General features: G+C 39.8%; 1 protein-coding gene across 2 annotated transcripts in view; it reads right to left on the bottom strand.

The window, feature by feature from the left end:
• Positions 1–16,985, bottom strand: part of DCP1A (decapping mRNA 1A) — a 42,536-nt gene that overhangs the window by 11,099 nt on the left and 14,452 nt on the right. The window contains exons 4-6 of one of the 2 annotated variants that reach the window (XM_043885252.1): positions 10,899–10,965; positions 5,612–5,750; positions 3,543–3,656 (exon numbers count right to left, since the gene is read on the bottom strand). In XM_043885252.1, the coding sequence (XP_043741187.1) occupies positions 3,543–3,656; positions 5,612–5,750; positions 10,899–10,965 (320 nt within the window). The remainder of the gene's footprint in view (positions 1–3,542; positions 3,657–5,611; positions 5,751–10,898; positions 10,966–16,985) is intronic. The other variant, XM_043885253.1, reaches the window with a different exon arrangement.

Here is a 16,985-nt window from a genome sequence, read left to right as displayed (position 1 = left end):
TTTTTTTTTTTCAATCCGTATTCTTAACCATTATGCCACTGCACCATTATGTCCACCATGCAGATGACAGGTTATCTAATCAACTGAATGGTAAAATGATCCTTTGGGAAGGAGAGGGGCAAGTAAGACCTGAATAACTAAGAGCTGGTGACTGGTCAGATTGTACCAACTTTCGGAAACATGTAACTGGCTGAATTAGTCGCCAGAGGCTGAGGGGGCAGAGCATGTGTCTTTATACAAACTCCCCAAAGCTTGAGAGTCTCTGAGCTTGTTTGGACAGGCCCCTTTCCATGTTCCTCTGCCTCTGACAAGAAAAGCTGGCTGCATTCCTCTAGCTGTTGGGCTTACTTATTCATGGATTCATTTTCCATCATCCACAGAAAAGGTGAAATTTTATTCTTTACTCATGTCTGAATATACTTACAGTCTGGACTCTGAGTTCAGTAATGCCTCACTTAACTCAAATTTTAATCTGACCATTCCCTTGTGAAATGGAATTCAGTGAGTGACAGTATGTATGGGACTGAAAAAAAATTTTTTTAAAGAAACTATATCAGGTTTTCCATTGTTCCTCGCTCACCCCACAGCTCTTGCTGTTTACAGAATTTCGTATTTCTGTTTGAATTTACTGTGCCCATGTCAGATTTCCTACTCATTAGTGCGCTGGGCACACTAGAAGGTATTATTATTCTTAATCACAGGAACAAAAAAACAAAAACAATACAAAACAAACTAGGGAAATTGTACCAAGGAAATTTTAGTAAGTGAATAATGAAACTGAAATAAAATGTAATACTATTAATATTAAGGCTTGACAGCATTATTTGCTCCTCAGCACTAGATGGCAGTGTTACTAAACCAATGCACTATTCTGTGTACAGGGCCAGTTATGGATCTCAGCTAATTTTAGATAATTACAATGGCTTGACAATATCCAGATCTCAGTATTTTACAAAATGCTGTCACTTTGGCCTATAAAATGGAGTCTTTTTGGGTTCATTCTTTCATTTGGGTTTCACAGTAAATCTGTGAGTCAGGTACTGCCAGAATCCTTAATCCCATGATTCAGAAACGGAAAGGAAAGTGACTAGCCCACTGGACATTCATGGCTGATAAGCCAGGCCAGAAGGAGTCTGCTCCTTTACTTGCTGCTTCTCCTAACACATATTTTTTAAAAATTAAATTTTACATAACACTTTCTTTTAATATATGTTTGACCTTCAGGATCTTAAATTCAAATACAGTAAACATGGAGCAAAGAAATGTAGTGTACAAAATCTGGTTTAAAGAATTTACCACCTGCATCCCTAGGAACATTATAGATACACTGATAATAGGAATGTAAAATGGTATAGCCTCTTGGAAAACAGTATGATGGGACAATTTCTAAACTAAAACATGCAGTTATGAAATTACCCAACATTTGTACTCTTGGGCATCTAACCCAGAGTAAAGGAAATTTAGGGCTTCCCTGGTGTCTCAGCAGTAAAGAATCTGCCTTCCAATGCAGGAGACACAGGTTCAATCCCTGGGTCGGGAAGATACCCTGGAGAAGGAAATGGAAACCCACTCCAGTATTCTTGCCTGGGAAATCGCATGGACCAGGGAGCTGGTGGGCTACAGTCCATAGGGTTGGAAAGAGTCAAACACGGTTTAGTAATGGAAAGGACAAAGGAACAACAAAGGAAATGTGTGTACAATGTTCATGGAAATGTCATTCACATTAGCCCCAAACTGATAACAACACAGCCACCCTTTAACACAGCCATAGGGTGAATGGCTAAAAATGTTAATTCCACTCAGTAATGAGATTTGGAACTATAATATATGTAACAATTTCAATGAATCTCTTCAATGAGTTATGCTGAGTGAAGAAACATAATCCCCAAAGGTTATATATTGTATGATTCCATTTATAGAAAATTCTTGAAATGACAGCTTTATAGAGCTGGAGACATATCAGTCACTGCCAGGGTTAGGGATGCCAGAGGAAGGCCAGGAAGGTGTGACATGTAAATCAGTGTGATAACAAATGGGCAACACAAAGGATTCTTGTGGTGATGAAGTCCTCTATCTTGACTGTGGTGGTAGATACACAAAGCTCTACATGAGATAAAACTGCATGGAACTAAACATACACATGAGGCCTCCCAGGTGCTGCTAGTGGTCAAGAACCTGCCTGCCAATGCAGGAGACAAAAGAGACATGGGTTCCATCACCGGGTTGGGAGGGTCCCCTGGAGAAGGGCATGCCTGGAGAATCCCAAGGACAGAGGAGCCTGGAGGGCTACAGTCCATAGGGTTGCACAGAGTTGGATACCACTGAAGCAACTTGGCATGCACGCAAACACACACGTGCACATACCCACAGAAACGAATATGAATAAAACAACTGAGGAAATGTGAACAAGATGGGTATACTGGGTTAATATTCTGGCTGTGATATTGTACTATATTTTTCAATGATATACTGTTATCAATGGAGTAAATAGGCAAAAGGGACATGGATCTTTCTGTATTATTTCTTATAACTGCGTAGGAATCTGTAATTATCTTAAAATAAAAAGCTTAAAAAACTATGGCTTTTACTCTTTCTGTATTATTTCTTACAACTGTATATGAATCTGTAATTATCTTCAAATAAAAAGCTTAAAAAACTATGGCTTTTACTTGACATCTGTTCACTTATCAAGTCATCAGTTTTAAAGAGAATTACTTCATAAAAATATAAATAAAAAAATAAAAACAAAGAGAATGATTTCATTCAACAAATATTTACAGTGCTGGGTGCTGAGGATACAGTAGCAAACAAGACAGGCAAGACTGCTTGTCCCCTATGATACTTGGATTTTGGTGGGGAGGGGACAATCAAAAAACTTTTTAAAAAACCACAAACCCTGATAGCTGGAAGAAAATAAAGCACAGCAGAAAAGGGGTAGGGAAGGATTGTTATTTAAAATAGGGTGGTGTGAAAGGCCCTCACCTATATGGAAGATACTAGAATGGGAGCAAGGCTTATAGGAGGCAAGTCTTTCAGGCTGTGGGGACTATAACTGCAAAGCCCTGTCCTGAGGCAGAGGCAGGTCTGACGCATCTGTGAAAAGGCAGAAGAGCCTACAAGGCTGGGAACACGGCAGAAAGATAGAAGATGAGGCCGGGGTAGGGGGGCCAGATCAGGTAGCGCCATAGGGGTTATTGCCGTGACCCTGGCTTTTGTTTGAGTGAGGTGAGACACCACTGGAGGAAAGCCACGGTCTAACTTAGGTTAAACCAGGATTTACTTTGGCCCCTGGGTCAAGGAGAGGAGAGGGAGTGGCTAGGGCAAAAGCTGGGAAACCAGATACGAGGCTACTGTAAAACCCGGATGAAAGACAGTTACGTGGACCAGGGGAAACGACATGAGAGGATGACATCACGCTACTGCCTGTATGCACACACTCTGACTGATGATCAACGGATCAAACTTGTACTGCATCCAAGCCCTTACAAAATGCTGACTCTGTTGGGTTACTCTGGACAAAGCTAGGGCTTGCCCGTACAAACCTTATCTTGCAACCCAGATGGTGTCTCTTCTAGTGTCTCAGTGCTTCCCAGATTGGAGATCTGAGTACTTGGCTGCAGCCCAGGGCTGGAGATATTTGAGTCGCCCATCTGATTCTTAAATTAAAAGGAAAAATACATCATGTGAAAAAACTTGCTATTGTTTGGTTTACAAAGGAGCATTCAAGGTTACTGTTAACAGAAATATTATTTTAAAAGTCAAGGATAGCCCCTCCTACAAATGCCAAATGTTTGCTTTGGACCTGCATGTAAATATGTAAATTAACTGGACAATAAAATTTCTAGAAAGCTGAGCACATGATTTTAGACAACAGTGTTTGTAACAACTGCTATTTTTATAACCCCTTTAAGGACAAACAAACAGCATTACTTTATTATGTATTCTTTTCCTTTTTTTTTTTAAGTTAATATATGGTAAAAGTAACTTTTGAAATGTATCACCAGGCTTCCCTGGTGGCTCATATTATAAAGAATCTGCCTGTAACGCAGGAGACCCTGGTTCGATCCCTGGGTTGGGAAGATCCCCTGGGGAAGGAAATGGCAATCCACTCTAGTATTCTTGCTTGGAGAATTCCATGGACAGAGGAGCCTGGAGGGCTACCATTTCTTTCACTTTCAAAATTAACTTCTGAAATATATAGTTTTGTGTACCCATTACCACAGTCAGGATATCCGATCACCTCCCCAAACTCCCTTGTGCTATTCCAATGCAGTCGTGCCCTTTTTCCACTCCTGCCAACCAGAGACTGTTCTCTGGCGCTAGTTCCGTCTTTTAGAGATTGTCATCTAAATGGAATGCTGGTTTCCTTAACTTAGCATAATGCCTTTGAGATTCATCCAAGTTGTTGTATAGATGAATGTGGCAATCTCCCAAGCTTCTACCTAGAGATAAAGGGTCTATTTGGAACCATCTGAGGCAGAGGAGAGCTCATCCAAACACTAAGAAGTGAACTCATGGGCTGCTGCTAAGACTGACACCATATGATTAGATGACAGGTGAGTGTAGACAAGCAACAATACTCCTATTTAAGGAAGTGCCACCTATTTATGGATGGCTTCAAAAATAGAACGAACACATTATGAAGGAGATATCAAAGATTTAACTAAATCCACCCCCCCCCCAAAAAAGACTTAACTAAATCCCCAAAGGTTTAATCTTAATACAACTCCAGAAATTTTATTTACTCCATACCATACCGAAGAATTTTCTTTACAGTAGTAACTATTGCGTTCTCCATGTTTTCTACCTTTGCAATGTGCATTAACCAGAAATCATATCAGATTTTTACACTGCTCATGTGACCTAGAGTTCCTTTGCAGCTCTGCGCACAGAAGCAAGGCTTCAGTTCTTTCTTTCCTCTGGAGATGACTTGCTTCCCAGCGTGAGGAGGAGGGCAGGCCATCTCCTGGGGTGTCTGCTCTAGTGTGCTGCCCCTATACTTTCTGTCCTATGTGGCACCTTGATCTCGTCATCACTGGGAAGGGGTGACAGAGCTCTCAACTTATTAGCTGTCACTACAACACAGAAAGGTCTTTTTTACAAACAGAAGAAGGCATCTATGTAGACAACCCATATCTCATTAAGGGTATGGGAGGGAATTTATGGTAATACACGGTAACTTAAAAGCTCAGAAATGGTTCTGAAATTTACCTCATCCAGTTTCCTAAGAATCAATCAATTCATTATAGAGATGACTGCCTTTCCTGTATTAATTTTCATAGATCCATAAATTCTTTGTAATTCTCTACGACAGACATTGAGGAATCTGGTAGAACTTGAAACGTCTCATGGGTTCTAATGTACATTTCTTTACCCAGGAAGTGGGACCTTTTATTTTCCAAAATCCTTTCCTCCCACAGTAATTTTTTAGGAATAGAAAAAGAACACTGAATTTTCAGAGGTAAGAAAATCCCCTTCCTTATCTATAAGACATGTTCTCTTTCTGAACTACTTATTCCTGCTGGCCCTGGAGGTGACCTCTCCAGCCCACCAGACCCGCCACAGGTCTCCTCCCTGCTCTGGTTCTCCTGTTCAGCACACAGATCCTCACCCTCTCGTATTCATCCTTGGCTCTGCTTAGCATCTCCAGGATGTCGATGGGCCTGTGGTCACTGCAGCCATTGGCCTGGCTGGGACTCTGCTTATCCCGAGCTGCTTGCTGGGACCGCCGTGTCTCCTCTTCTACCACGCTAGAGGAAAGAGAGTCAAGTTTTAGAAAGACCTTTTTTGACACAATATGACCCAAGATTTTGGTGTCCATCTTCCAAGGATACTGGAAGACTGCCTCATAGTAACAATGCCTTCCTCAGAACACAGAGCCTCAGCTACCTCATTCCAGTAAGACATGACTGACTACTTTCACTATCTCACTCACAATGTACCAACCAATATAGTTCACCATTAGAAGGCCAAAAATACAGAATTCCTTTCCAGATTTGGTAGAAGTAGATACCTCTAAAATCTACTAAGTTACTCATTATTTTTCTCTCTCTCTTTCCTACAAGTATCTCAGGATCAGTCAAACTAACTGGTAAAGTAAATCTGAAAATGGACAATGCCACCAAGACAAAGGAAGGCTGTACAGGTGAACATCTCCTATGGAGAGTGTATGTTAATAATGGGGTAGCACGGAAAGATTAGCATCTTGAAAATGATGGTCTTGGTCAATCTTCAAAAATCAACTATAACTCTACAAGTAAACAAAAGAGTTTCCTTGTTGTCTCCTTAAAAATCACTAAGTGGTTAACTAAGGTCAGGGTGATTGTGGCAATGCTCTTTATCTTGACTAGTGCTACTTAAGCTAATTTTGCACTTGAAAATATATATTAAAAAAGCATGAAAAGTCAAGGTCTAAGTCAAGGGTTGCAGTCTGCAAGTCTATCTGAGGGGTTTCATTTCTTAGGAACATCCTCTCTCCCTGCCACATCTTAAAGTCTGAAGCAAAATGTGAGAAACTAAAAGGTGGGTGGTGGGCATATGAATGTTTTATTGTTTCTTATATTTTTCTTCAAGCTTGAAATTAATGTAATAAATTTTAATAAGACAACTAATCTTTTTTTCTTTTAAACATCCATTCAGGTTTCAAGTCCAACTGTAATGAACAGGCCTACTTGCCGTGGGATAGTATAAGCACAGTCACAACTTGATAACTGAATTAATTTGAGAACTTTCGGACACTGATGATGACAGGCAATAAAGCAGTAAAAGGTTTTTTTTTTTTTTTTTTATGGACTAAGAGGCATAGAACAGGGTACCCAATGTCAGTTTACTGCTTTAAAACAGCCTACCTAGGAACTTCTATTACTGTGTGTGGGATGGTTCTTTTATTTGAAAACATTGGATTAAACAATATTAAACACAGATTTTTTTTTTTTTTAAACAGCAACATTATTCTGAGTTTTTAACAAGTTACAATGTATTATGATCCTCCAAGGATGGTTTAAAGCTTTCCCCAAACTGGGAAGTCCCTGGTGGTCCAGTGGTTAGAACCCCACACTTTCATTGCCAAGGGCCTGGGGTTCAATCACTGGTGGAGGAACTAAGATCCCACAAGCCTAGTGACGCAGCCAAAAACCAAAAAATACTTATTATTTAATACTCAGTTACAGGCCACGCCAACCATCAAGGATTGGTCACACAGCCCGTTTCTACCCACTACTTGCTACACTGTCTGGCTTGCCCATACTAGTATTTACCTCTCTCTGACCTGGACTGGATTTGTGATCATTAAAAAAAAAAACATTTCCAATAATCACCAGTGTTCATCCACCCAACAGGCTACCTTATAAAGCTCTCCACTGCTGAAAGCAGAAACTGGCTGGTGGCATGGAAGGGACACCCAGCTTTGGACTCTTAAGGCCTCTTCCAATTCACACTCTGGGAAGAACAACCCTGCCCCTCTCCCTTCCTCTCAAACCCCCAAGTATGCCCCGAGACTCTTTGAAAGATCAGGAATAGGGCTCACTTCTATGAGTTCTCCAAATTTTATAGTCTATGTATAGGCAAACATTCAGATTAGGTTTTGTTAAAAACACTCTGGCAGACTGAATTTCCTCTTTAGGAGAGGCAACAGTTTCCAAGTTAAGTGAATTTTCAATTTTGCTACTTATCAAAGAGAATTTCCAGATTTATTTATAGAACAGGTCTAGAAGTTTACCTGTTCTCCGATATATCTTCTCAGTTCTTATTAACAACCTTTTGGAATAAATCAATGTTTTACTTCAAGAATTTTTGTTATATTGCAGCTGTTGAAACAGTGGTAGGAAGAACTAGATTTAACAGAATGGGCAGTGGCAGGCACTTTTATTTAGATGCACAATATATCCCAAAGAATTTTACCTGTATCTCTGACTAACAGAGATGACATTCTGAAATATTTAGCAAAAAGAGGCTGTATGCAGGCAAAGTCAGAGCAAAGAAAGACAAAGATAACCTTTTTATCTTTGGTGACCAGAACGCCATTTATCACAAAGTTAATGTGAACATATTTGGTATTCTCTTCAGCCATAAATAGGCCAGACACTTGAAAACTCACTATCAACAGTTTCATGCAGGCATTTGCTAGTCACTTTCAATACCATTGCTTCTAGTAAAATAAGCTGAAAGCTTAAGCAAATGTCCCTCTTTTGGGCATCTCTAGTGAAGGAAACCTGAATGCCCTTCTTTTCCTTTTCTGCTTCCTGTTTCTACTTCCTCACCCTATTTTTATGTTCACTACAGTATTTTCAGATAAGCCTTCCATCTTCTGCTTTATCTATGATCTGAAGTCTTGCCTTACGGGTAACGCCTATTGATAGAGAATACAGTTCAAAATGCTTTCGTGCAAATAACTGTTAGCGCTAAAAGAGCCAGGGTCTCTCACTTTAGGCCCAAAAGCTCTCAATCTGCAGGAGAAAGTCTATGTATTAACATACTCCAATATATAGATATTTAAGAGAAATACTGTCAATTTCAGGATAACCTAAAATCAACAAATCTCTTGTCTTCTAAGTTATCAAAAACTGCCTCTGCTGTTCCTTTCAAAACTACAGACAGTGGTCATTAAATAAATGGCTTTGTAAAAAAGTAGCTTTTATCTTTTTTTTTTTTTTAAGAGAAAAGTTCTAAAAAGAAAAGTCTGGTTGTAGAAAGCCAATGAATTTTCAAACGAATGACAAAAGTTCACGTGGAAGAATGTCCTTAGGGTCACACCTACAGCAAACAAATCGGGAAGCAGATAAAAACCCAGCTGAGACATGTTAGCAGTCCTGGACTAAAATGTGGCCCCAGCCATGTGCACTTCTTTTAAAATGCAAATATACCTGGAAATGGGGGGTGTGGGGCCTAATTTTTTATTTATAGTTTAAGAGGATTTAGTTTAATATTAGACAAAAGAAAAAGAAAAAATCAACTGTTTTCTCCCAAACATGTAGGTAAAAATTTTGCAGAAGAACAAAGGGACTTATGATTTGACGGAGGGGGAAGAGAGGCCAGCATTTCTGAGGAAATGCAGGCAAAAACTGAAAAGAAAACTTAAATCCACCAGAATTCGCTGCCCACCGAAGCATTCTGTCCAGGGCGCGGTAGCACTTCAGGCCCCTCTAACACTAAGTGTCGTGGATTCCTGGAAACCAGAATGGCAGCACCAGCAACATAGAGGGATGGCTTCTGTAGGCCAGTCTGAGAAAGGACAACGACCATCCCTCAGAACATCAATTCAATGAAAATCAGTTTCCAAGTTCCAAGATTCTGATTTATAAAAGCTCTCCTGGGACATAACCCATTAGAGGACTGGGGATTCTAAACCTGGAATCTGTATCAAAAATAAGTTCTCTTAAAGCAAGTAGCCCGGAGAAGGCAATGGCACCCCACTCCAGTACTCTTTCCTGGAAAATCCCATGGACAGAGGAGCCTGGTAGGCTGCAGTCCATGGGGTCGCTAAGAGTCGGACATGACTGAGCGAATTCACTTTCACTTTTCACTTTCAGGCATTGGAGAAGGAAATGGCAACCCACTCCAGTGTTCTTGCCTGGAGAATCCCAGGGACGGTGGAGCCTGGTGGGCTGCCGTTTATGGGGTCGCACAGAGTCGGACACGACTGAAGCGACTTAGCAGCAGCAGGAAAGGAAGTACCCATGGATGCATGCGGGGGTTCTCTATCAGTTACTGAACACAGCTCCACCTGCTACAGTGGAAGTCTGGAGAGAACCGAAGTCAGGTGCACTGCATGTGGTGGTGAGGCTGTGCTCTGGACACAGAGAATACCTCTGGAGTGAGGCAGCTGGATGGTTCTAACCACATGTTTAAACACACAAATTTAACCAGCAAGGCTCTGGTTAAATTAGGATCTGTCTGCAGAACAGAATACAAAGCAGACATAAATACTAGAGAAAGACTATCTAATGTGCTGGGAAAATGCTGTGGACATGAAAAGTCGGATGTACAGCGTAATCTTACTTTTGGAAGTGTAAAGAAAAAAAGTGTTGCCTGCCATTCCAGTTCAAGAAGGATCAAGCCTATGGGCCACTGCAGTTACCCATAGAGTGCGCCGTGAGAGGAACTCAGGATGGAGAAAAACAGGAAACATTCTGTATATACTGGCCCATAGATAATTAAGATGCATATCCAAGGAATCATTTCACTGACCCCAGATTCTTGCATCTTCTCACATATAGGAAAGCACTAAAATCTTCATCATGACATGTCTGTTTTTTTATTACTAGGAGTAATCTTTCAATACTTGACTATACGTTTTTCTCAGCAAAAAAGTTCACCTGTCCTCATTTTATTGGCATTCCCTTCTCTAGCTCCCTTGTCTTTGCTTTTATTTTTTTTCAGAAGTATTTTAAAATTCTTGCTACTATTGCTGAGGATCATATTTTAAATTCTTTTTTTCTGATATGACTACACTAATATCATTTTTTTGTTTGATTAATTTGGTAATAAAGCAGTCTTTAGATGGTTCCAATTATGTAAATATTTTTCCTAGATATTCTCTCTTGGAGGTAGTATCTCTTAAATAATTAGATGAGGCTACCTCCCAGGCTATAGGCCTTAATATAGTCACCTAATAAAAATTAGCTCATAACTTTTTTGTTTTGCATTTTTCTTTCAGTGAACATAAAAAAGAATAAAAAACAATCACACATCAACCCAAGGTACACGTAAAAAAGACTGGTGGTAGTAAGATTATTGATAATTTGAGATTTCTTTAAGTTTTTCTGCCTTTTTCAAAACTTTGACAATAAAAGGAAATCAGGGGAAAATATATGAGTTAGTGGACTCCGGTAACAAACAGAAGGGGGAAACATTATTTTTTCATCTCCCATATATCACTATGGTGTAACAGAAATACTTACTCGGCCATGAGTTTGGCTATGCGGTGACAGTCATTCTTGTCATAAAACCAGATACTGTATATTGACACTTGAAAAACAAAAAAAAGATAAGGAGAAATGAGGTTTCAGTACTTGAGTATATGGCAGTAATATATTATTGCCATAAAATGTCACAGAATTTACCATCAGACCCTCAAACTGTTAACAGTTCCTCTAAAGAAAAGAAAAAGCCTCCCCGCAAAATGTTTAATAATAAATTAATAAAGTTGGGCCAGGTAAAGTATACAGATAGTTGGTTTTAGACATCATTATCAGATCTCACTGAGCTTAAGATGACACTAAACTATAAGATGCATTATTATTTTATGTATTAGCAAGGGAATAAATGCTGCCAATTAAACTAGGAGTTTCCAGGTGGCACATTAGTAAAGACTCTGCCTGCCAATTCAGGAGACACAAGAGACTAGGGTTCGATCCCTGGGTCAGGAAGATTCCCTGCCTGGAATAGGAAATGGCAACCCACTCCAGTATTTTTGCCTGGAAAATTCCATAGGGTCACAAAGAGTCGGACACGACTCTGCAACTAAGACACACATGACAAACTAAGAAACAACAATGATTGTGTGGAAAGGGAACAGTGTCTACCATTCCAGTAAATGAGGAATGTTGTCCTTCCCTGCTGGCAAGCCATCAGCCACTGAAGCGCCCCCACGGTGAGTGCTAAGGGAAATTCAGGATGGAGACAAGCAGGAAACTATGTGCTCTGGATACTGGCCCTAGATAGCTGTGTATCTAAGATGCCTACCCAAGGAATAATTTCAGTGAGCCCAGTTTCTTGCATCTTCCTGTACAGAGAAAAGCACAAAAATCACTAACCTGAAGTATCTGGTTTTTTGTGATTAGCAGTAATATTTCGATGTTTGACTACATGTTTTCAGCAAAAACTCCTATATACCCTGGCTCCTCCCTCATCTCTTCATAGCATTTTTTGGCGTTATCTGAGAGGCCATCCCCTAGGCCCTAGTTCTCAGAAAAGTCTCTGAATAAAATTTAACCTGCAACTTTAACGTTTTATTTTTCTTCACTTGGTAACTAACTGCAAAATGCCTTCCAAATTGACAGTCAAACGTGAAGAGAAAAATTAATGAAAACCACATTAAACCACATTCCAAAACCAAACACCAGAACCTTTGAGTCTCTTGAAATTTAAAAATATAAAATTAACACCATGTTATGGTAAAACAAAACTTTAAAAACAAACACCCACCCCAGAACCTTCTATGATCAACTCTGCTCACATGTGAAATGGAAGTGCCCAGGCTGAGCTACATATCACACTTCTTTTCCAATCTTTTATTCCCAATATGGTGATCACGACTAAGAAAGCTCCCCAAAACAGTGGTGATTAATAAACAACAAGTTCCTACTGTATAGCACTATATGCAATATCCTGGGATAAGCCAGGATATATTAAAAAAAAAATAGGATATATTAAAAAAATGTAGAAAAGAATGCCTATATGTGTATAACTGACTCACTTTGCCAAACAGCAGAAATTAATACAACACTGTAAATCAACTATACTTCAATAAAAACATAGAGAAAAACCTGGTGGATGGATAGATGGAACTTTATTATAAAGAACATAAAACTGCTATAAATACTTCTCGAATATATTTTTACTTTTAGCTTTTTATACAATTTTAAAGGTTATTTCCATTTATAGCTACTATACAATTTTGGCTAGATTGCCTGTGTTTTACATATAAATACTTCTTGCATAAGGAAGATCCTTATTGCCAAATTCAGACTTAAATTGAAGAAAAGTAGGGAAAACCACTAGAGCATTCAGGTGTGACCTAAATCAAATCCCTTACGATTATACAGTGTAAGTGAGAAATAGATTTAAGGGACTAGATCTGATAGACAGAGTGCCTGATGAACTATGGACAGAGGTTCATGACACTGTACAGGAGGCAGGGATCAAGACCATCCCCAAGAAAAACAGATGCAAAACAGCATCTAAAATAGCTGTGAAAAGATGAGAAGCAAAAAGCAAAGGAGAAAAGGAAAGATATACCCATTTGAATGCAGAGTTCCAAATAGCAGCAAGGAGAGAGAAGAAAGCCTCCCTCAGTGATCAGTGCAAAGAAATAAAAGGAAAACAATAGAATGGGAAAGACTAGAGATCTCTTCAAGAAAATCAGAGACCCAAGGGAACATTTCATGCCAAGATGGGCTCAATAAAGGACAGAAATGGTATGGACCTAACAGAAGCAGAAGATATTAAGAAGAGGTGGCAAGAACTCACAGAAGACCTGTACAAAAAAGATCTTCATGACCCAGATAATCACGATGGTGTGATCACTCACCTAGAGCCAGACATCCTGGAATGTGAAGTCAAGTGGGCCTTAGGAAGCATCACTACGGACAAAGCTAGTGGAGGTGATGGAGTTCCAGTTGAGCTATTTCAAATCCTAAAAGATGATGCTGTGAAAGTGCTGCATTCAATATGTCAGCAAATTTGGAAAACTCAGCAGTGGCCACAGGACTGGAAAAGGTCAGTTTTCATTCCAAACCCAAAGAAAGGAAATGCCAAAGGATGCTCAAACTAAGACACAATTGCACTCATCTCACACGCTAGTAAAGTAATACTCAAAATTCTCCAAGCCAGGCTTCAGCAGTATGTGAACTGTGAACTTCCAGATGTTCAAGCTGGATTTAGAAAAGGCAGAGGAACCAGAGAGCAAATTGCCAACATCCACTGGATCATCAAAAAAGCAAGAAAGTGCCAGAAAAACATCTATTTGTGCTTTAATGACTATGCAAAGCCTTTGACTGTGTGGATCATCACAAACTGGAAAATTCTGAAACAGATGGGAATACCAGACCACCTGACCTGCCTCTTGAGAAACCTGTATGCAGTTCAGGAAGCAACAGTTAGAACTGGACATGGAACAACAGACCGATTCCAAACAGGAAAAGGAGTACGTCAAGGCTATACATTGTCACCCTGCTTATTTAACTTATATGCAGAGTACATCATGCAAAATGCTGGGCTGGATGAAGCACAAGCTGGAATCAAGATTGCTGGGAGAAATATCAATAACCTCAGATGTGCAGATGACACCACCCTTATGGCAGAAAGTGAAGAAGAACTAAAGAGCCTCTTGATGAAAGTGAAAGAGGAGAGTGAAAAAGTTGGCTTAAAGCTCAACATTCAGAAAACCAAGATCATGGCATCCAGTCCCATCACTTCATGGCAGATAGATGGGGAAACAGTGGAAACAGCGGCAGACTTTATCTTCTTGGGCTCCAAAATCACTGCAGACGGTGACTGCAGCCATGACATTAAAAGATGCACGCTTACTCCTTGGAAGGAAAGTTACGACCAACCTAGACAGCATATTAAAAAGCAGAGACATTACCCTGCCAACAAAATTCCGTCTAGTCAAGGCTATGGTTTTTCCAGTAGTCATGTATGGATGTGAGTGTTGGACTATAAAGAAAGCTGAGCGCAGGAGAATTAATGCTTTTGAACTGTGGTGTTGGAAAAGACTCTTGAGAGTCCCTTGGACTGCAAGGAGATCAAGCCAGTTCATCCTAAAGGAGATCAGTCCTGAGTGTTCATTGGAAGGACTGATATCGGAGCTGAAACTCCATACTTCAGCCACCTGATGCAAAGAGCTGACTCATTGGAAAAGACCCTGATGCTGCGAAAGACTGAAGGCAGGAGAAGGGGACGACAGAAGATGAGATGGCTGGATGGCATCACCAACTCAATGGACATGAATTTGAGTAAACTCCGGGAGCTGGTGATGGACAGGGAGGCCTGGTGTGCCTGGAGCCCATGGGGTCCCTGGGGCCCTGGAGCCCATGGGGTCACAAAGAGTCGGACCCGACTGAGTGACCAGACTGAACTAAGACTACAAACGCTAAAAGCCCAAGTCAAAGTAAACACACGGACAGGCACGGCTCACCGCTACCAGGTGTACCCGCACTGACATTGCATATCCCAGGCTCCATTCCATTTCATATGACTCTGGCACAAGAAGGGTAGGTATGCTTTTATTTTTTTAAATTAAACTTTCAGTTTTGAAGCAATTGTAACTTCATGCATATTGTAAAAAATAAACAAAGATGCTGTGTGCCCTTTATTTCCTCCAACAGTAACATTTTGTAAAACTATAACATAATATTACAGCCAGACTATTGACATGGATACAATCAAGATACAGAACATTTCTATTGCCATAGAGATCCCTGTTGCCCTTTTATGGCCACACCCATCTCCCTTGGTACCCCTCCCCATCTCTGACCCCTGGCAAACACCCTGATCTCTCTATTTCTATACTATAATGTTGCCATTTCGAGAAATGTATTACAAATGGAATCACAGAGGCTGCAACTTCTTGAGACTGACTTTTCTGACTCAATGTCACTCTCTGAATATTCATCTAAAGTTGTCACTTGCATCAACAGTTTCCTATTTTTTGCTGAGTAGTATTTCTTGGTCTGGATGTACCAGTTTATTTAACCATTTATCCACTGAAGGTCAACTGCACTGTTTCCACTTTGGGGCTGTTATGCGTAAGGCTGCTATGTTTGTGCATAGGTTTTTGTGAACCTAAGTTTTCATTTTTCAGGGTTAAATGCCCAAAAGTATAGTTACTGAGTCACAGTAGTTGCACGTTTAAAAAAAAACTGTTACACTGTTTTCCAGTTTTATACTCCTGCCAACAGTGTCTCTCTGTGTCCTTGCCAGCATTTGCTGTTCTATTTTTAATTTTACGCACTCTGATAGGTGTGTAGTGGTATCTCATGGCGGTTTTAATTTACATTTCCCTAGTGGCTAATAACACAGAATGTCTTTTCATGTGCTTGTCATCTATATATCCTATTTATTTTTTTTTTAATTTTAAAAATTTTTTTCTATATATCCTCTTTAATCAAATGTCTATTCATATCTTTTGCCCCAATGCATTGTTTTCTAAACTTGAGAATTCTTCATATATTTAAGAAACCAATTCTTTGTCAGACGTGGTTTGAAAATATTTTCTCTTTTGTCAATAGCTTTTTTTTTCTCATCGTCTTCATAAGACCCCTCTAGAGCAAAAGTTTTAATTTTGACAAAGTCCAATTTATGAGTTACGCCTTCTGTGGATTTCAAGTCTTAAAACTCTTTGCTGACCCCTAGTAAATCGGATTGGGGCTCTGAAAAGACTCCATTTATGGCAATTACACACAATCATCTTTCTCTAATATGCCTCTTCTGACCCGGCTAAGAACACACAAAACACAAGAGACCAAATACAAAAGACACCAATTTTTCTCTAATGGACAGAAGGATGATATGCAATACATCAGGCTCAGAGAGGAACACACAACATTTTGAGGGGGCTAAGCAGAGGCATTTAAGTTTTCATAGAGGGGTTTGTAAACCAAACTCTTAGGAAAGAATTCCATATCAATAATCAAAATAAGTCCACCAGATCTGTCGACTTACTCTGACAAATCTTTACCTAAAGTCCCACTCTCTTTCCTTTGAAGAAATACACTATATTAGAAATAATATGCACATTTTCCACATTTGTGCATTATCAAATACACTGCTAAAAAAGAGTCAAACACTTTCAAAGGCATGCTGCAGAAGAAACAGAGATAAGGAAGCCATAATGATAGCTTAATGGGTAAAGGATAAGAGTAACACTCAATTCTGCCAAAAGCAGACATGCAGAGGTGCGGACACGCATCCAACAATCAGCCCTGTCTGCCAACATATCAGATGCTCAGTGCATGCAACTGGCAAGGAGGCCCAGGGAGCTGCCGCTGAGCCTGTCACCGTCACTGTGAGCAAACACAGACAAGTTCACCAGATAGCTAAAACCATGGAAGACCTTGTCTCCACACCAAAGCTAAGTACTCTTCCCTCAAGGGAACTTACATTGTAAGGCCCAACATATTCTGCCAACCATCTGCTTGCTAAAACATTCTGATATAATTTTCCTTGATTAATTATGCCACAGAGGATTTAGACGTTTGGCAATACAGTATAATTTTGCTATGGTAAATAATAATGGCATCATGTTTTGTAAGTGGCTTTTCTGA

The sequence above is a fragment of the Cervus elaphus genome, chromosome 24 (assembly GCF_910594005.1).
Source record: "Cervus elaphus chromosome 24, mCerEla1.1, whole genome shotgun sequence".
Taxonomy (NCBI): domain Eukaryota; kingdom Metazoa; phylum Chordata; class Mammalia; order Artiodactyla; family Cervidae; genus Cervus; species Cervus elaphus.
The sequence above is the reverse complement of the archived record's forward strand: the minus strand, read 5'-3'. Positions and strand labels throughout refer to the sequence as shown.